Source organism: Neopelma chrysocephalum, unplaced genomic scaffold (assembly GCF_003984885.1).
Source record: "Neopelma chrysocephalum unplaced genomic scaffold, ASM398488v2 Primary Assembly neopelma1_106865, whole genome shotgun sequence".
Lineage (NCBI taxonomy): Eukaryota > Metazoa > Chordata > Aves > Passeriformes > Pipridae > Neopelma > Neopelma chrysocephalum.
Genome location: NW_020927571.1, coordinates 1 through 3732, shown reverse-complemented (window position 1 = coordinate 3732; position 3732 = coordinate 1). Strand labels below are relative to the sequence as shown.

Sequence of the window (3732 nt, the reverse complement as noted above, 5' to 3'; positions counted from 1 at the left end):
CTGTGGAGCCAGAGCCCTGTGTCAGGGGGCTGTCGGCCACAGTGCCCCGGCCTGGGCAGCTGTGGGGGCCCGGGTGACAGAGTCAAAGTGCCTTGAGGGTCAGGGAGGGCACATGGCAGCAGGATTGGGGGCTGACATGCCAGGGCTGGGAAATGGAGGGGTCATAGGGTCCTGGAAGCCTCCATCTGTCTGTGAGTGCAGGTGGGACAGGCTCTCTGGGGTGATTGGTTCTAAAGGCTGGCAAGCCCTTATCCAGGAGGGCAGCTGAGCCCTTTACCTGTCACACGCTGGGGCACAGCTCAGGAGAGACATCACCACGTCACAGGAGTGTGCACCTGCCAGTCTGAGAATGTTGGTTTGGAGGCTGACATGTGAAGACACCTGGAAGGTGAGGCACTGGTGGATGTACCTCACGATGGCTGGCACCTGGAGGGGGAATGGGGGAGAGTTGGAGAGCTGCCAGAGCGAGCAAGTTGCCCAGTTTCCCCTGAGAAATGCTTCCCTTCTCCCTACACTGTGCTGGACTCAAAGGCTTATGGGGCCAGCAGACGCAGCTTGAGGTGCCGCAAGAGCTGTGGGGGACTCCATCCCTGGCCACAGGCTGCTTACTTGCTTCTGACTGGGGACATCTCTCTCCTTGACAAAATCTAAATTGGGAGCTGTATGGGGTTTCTGTGGCCAGGTCTTGCTATCAGGGGGACTACGGGGGTGTCCTCTGTTAGAAGCTGCTAGAAGCTTCCCCCCGTTTTGCAGAGCCAATGCCAGCTGGCTCCAGGATGGACCTGCTGCTGGACAAGGCTGAGCCAATCAGTAACGGTAGTAATGCCTCCATGATAACATATTTAAACAGGGAAAGAAAGTTATTGCGCAGAGGAAAATTTCATCCAGGGAAGAGCAGAGTGAGAAGATGGGAACAACAAGGTAGACCCCAAGGTCAGTGCAGAAGGAGGGGCAGGAGGTGCTGCAGGCACTAGAGCTGAGGTTCCCCTGCAGCCCCTGGTGCAGACCATGGTGGAGCAGCTGTGCCCCTGCAGCCCCTGGAGGAGCACTGGGGTGCAGAGATCCACCTGCAGCCCATGGAGGAGCCACAACAGAGGGGGTGGATGCCCGAAGGAGGCTGTGACCCTGTGGGAGTCCCGTGCTGGGGCAGGGTCTTGGCAGGGGCCTGCAGCCCGTGGAGAGAAGAGCCCACGCTGGAGCAGGTTTCCCTGGCAGGACTTGTGGCCCTGTGGGGGACCCAAGCTGGAGCAGCTCATTGGTGAAGGACTGCACCCCATGGAAATGTGATCCCTGTGGCAGCAGTTTTGTGAAGAATTGGTGCCCATGGGATAGACTCATGCTGTAGAGGCTAATGAAGGACTGTCTCCTGTGGGAGGGACCCCCCAGGAAGCAGGGGAAGGAGTGCTCTCCCTGAGCAGCAGCAGAAACAACAACTGACTGTAAGATCCATTGCCTGTCTCCCTACACTGCTGGGGGAAAGAGGAGGTAGAATTTGGAAGGAAGGAGGGGTGGGGGGAAGGTGGTTTTAAGTATTTTTTTCATTTCACTGTATTGCTCAGATCGTGTTAGTAATAAATTTCGTTAATATCCCCACTCTGAGTCTGTTTTGCCTATAATGGTGATCAGTAAGTGACCTCTCTCAGCTCTTATCTCAACTCCTGAATCCTTTGTTGGATTTTCTCTGCTCTGTCCAGTTGCAGAGGGGAGTGAGAGAGAGGCTTTAGTGGGTACCTAGCAACCCTGAGAGGCCTGCAGAGCAGCAGAGACTGGGACATGGCAGCACAACCACCTGCATCCCTGGGCCAAAGCCAGGAGGAGGCTGGAGCCTGTGAGGCACCAGGGCATGAGACAGCCGAGCCCCCTGCCACAGGGACACCAGAGCCCACAAGTGCTCACCTCTGCCACGCACTGGTTCTCATCATGCCAGCGGAAGAACGGGGGGACCAGGCTCTGGTGCACCTGCATATTTGTTCCCTCTCCCACAAGCAACTCCATGACCTCCTGGGAGAGGCGAATAGAGAGCAGCTGCACATGGGTGTTGTCCTGGTGCAAAAGAAGAGAAAAAGACCTCAGCACTGGGTGCTCCAGGCCCAGCAGGCACAGGCACAGGCCTGAAAACCCACAAGGCACAAAGTTTTGAGGCAGTGCCAGGCACCCAGAGCCTTACGTTATCAAAGAGTGGTTGGAGCGCCTCGGCCAGCTTCGGGGCAGTGGAGCTGAATGCTTTGATATCTTTCTCCCGGAGCATATTCAGGAACACAGAGAGGGTCATGCTGACCACATCTCCGTCTCCATCATGAAGCAGCTCCATGAGGTGCTCAGCCAGGCTGTAGATGCTTTCAGCCTGTGTGGAAGACAGTGCTGTGCTGTGAAGCCCTGAACAGCTGCACCACCAACAGCTCTCTGGCGGTGCAATCCCACCCTGCTGCCCAGGGGCCCAGAGGCCAAAGGCCTTTCCCACAGGGCCAAGGCAGCTGAAGAGGGAGGCAGGAGAGCTGGGAGCAGCTGCCAGAGCTACCAAAGCCCAGCCAAGCCCAAGACCCTGAGCTCCCCAGCCCCAGACTGCCAGTATGGCTTCAGCCAGGTGTCCCCTTCTCACCATGGAGGGATCCACACTGAGCACAAGGAGTCCTCTGAGCGCCAGGCGACGGCTCTCAGGGCACTGACTGTGCAGGTGCCTTGATAGGATTGGCAGGACACTCTCATGACATTTTCTCCCCTCCAGATAGTCCAGGAGCTGGAAGGCAGAGAGCAGTGATGAGGTGCCTGGGCTGCAGGAGCCTGGAGCCGCCCAAGGCTGGGCCCAGGCAGCAGCAGAGGCTGCAGGTACCATCCTGGGCAGCTGCGGCTGTGAGAGGGCAGAGAGGGGGAGGCAGGTGGGCAAGGCAGCGCTCGCCATCAGGCTCACCTCAACAAGGAAGGCCAGGGCAGGCAGCTCCCAGCGGGGCTCCTCCCTGCTGAGCAGCCCAAGCAGGTGGGTTGCAATCAGGGAATAGAAGGGCACCAAAATGCTGCGCATTTCCCTGTCAAGAAAAAAACAGGAGCCATTGACTCTGAGCAGGGTGGGCAAAGCTCTCCCAGGAGTGATGCCCAGAGGCCTGGTCATTCCCCAGTAGCCCTGGATGGGACGTGGGCTCTTTGGGAGGTGGCTCCTCCTGTGCACCCTCCTCTCACAGCCTTTTCCAAACTGCTTGTCCATCCCTTGGTGCCAAGACTCTCTGGCCCATAACCACAGGGGCTGTGTGGGTTGCCCCGTGCCCAGGGGAGAGATGATGGTGGCAGTGGGGAGAAGGGTGTCTCACCTGGCCAGCAGCCCCACTGCATAATGGTGGGTGTCAGGATGGAGGAGGGTGTCCCAGCCACGTTTACGTTCTATTGCCACCACCTCATTCTCCCAGTGTGAACTGCAGAGCAGGGCCTTGATGGTCTGTACTGCAAACCTGTGTGCAGAGCAAAGGCCAGGTCATGCTGGGAGCCCTGGGCCCACCCCTGAGGGCAAGGGAGGGGCAGAGGACTGGGATGGAGCACCTGTTGGGGTCGTTGGGAAGCTCATGTTGCTCCTGGCATTGCCTCCAGAAGATCTTGACCTCCTCTGGCATCTGCTCTGTGCTCATGTAGACTTGGAAAAGCAGAGCCACGAGGAGGTGGGGGGCATAAATCATCAGTGCATCTTGGCACTCGGGCTCCTGGATGATGAGCCGCAGTGCCAGGGTTGCCTGCAATAAAACCACG

The 3732-nt window shown here is 58.2% G+C and overlaps 1 protein-coding gene across 1 annotated transcript; it reads right to left on the bottom strand.

Moving 5' to 3' along the window:
* Window positions 1-277: 277 nt before the first annotated feature.
* LOC113962113 lies at window positions 278-3726 on the bottom strand (the record flags this gene model as incomplete). Its single annotated transcript, XM_027672920.1, has 7 exons — window positions 3529-3726; window positions 3303-3440; window positions 2909-3023; window positions 2600-2737; window positions 2168-2344; window positions 1897-2043; window positions 278-426 (listed from the first exon to the last, which is right to left on the bottom strand). Coding segments are annotated over exons 1-7 (998 nt in total), but the record flags the coding sequence as incomplete, so codon positions are not given.
* Between the last annotated feature and the right edge of the window lie 6 nt (window positions 3727-3732).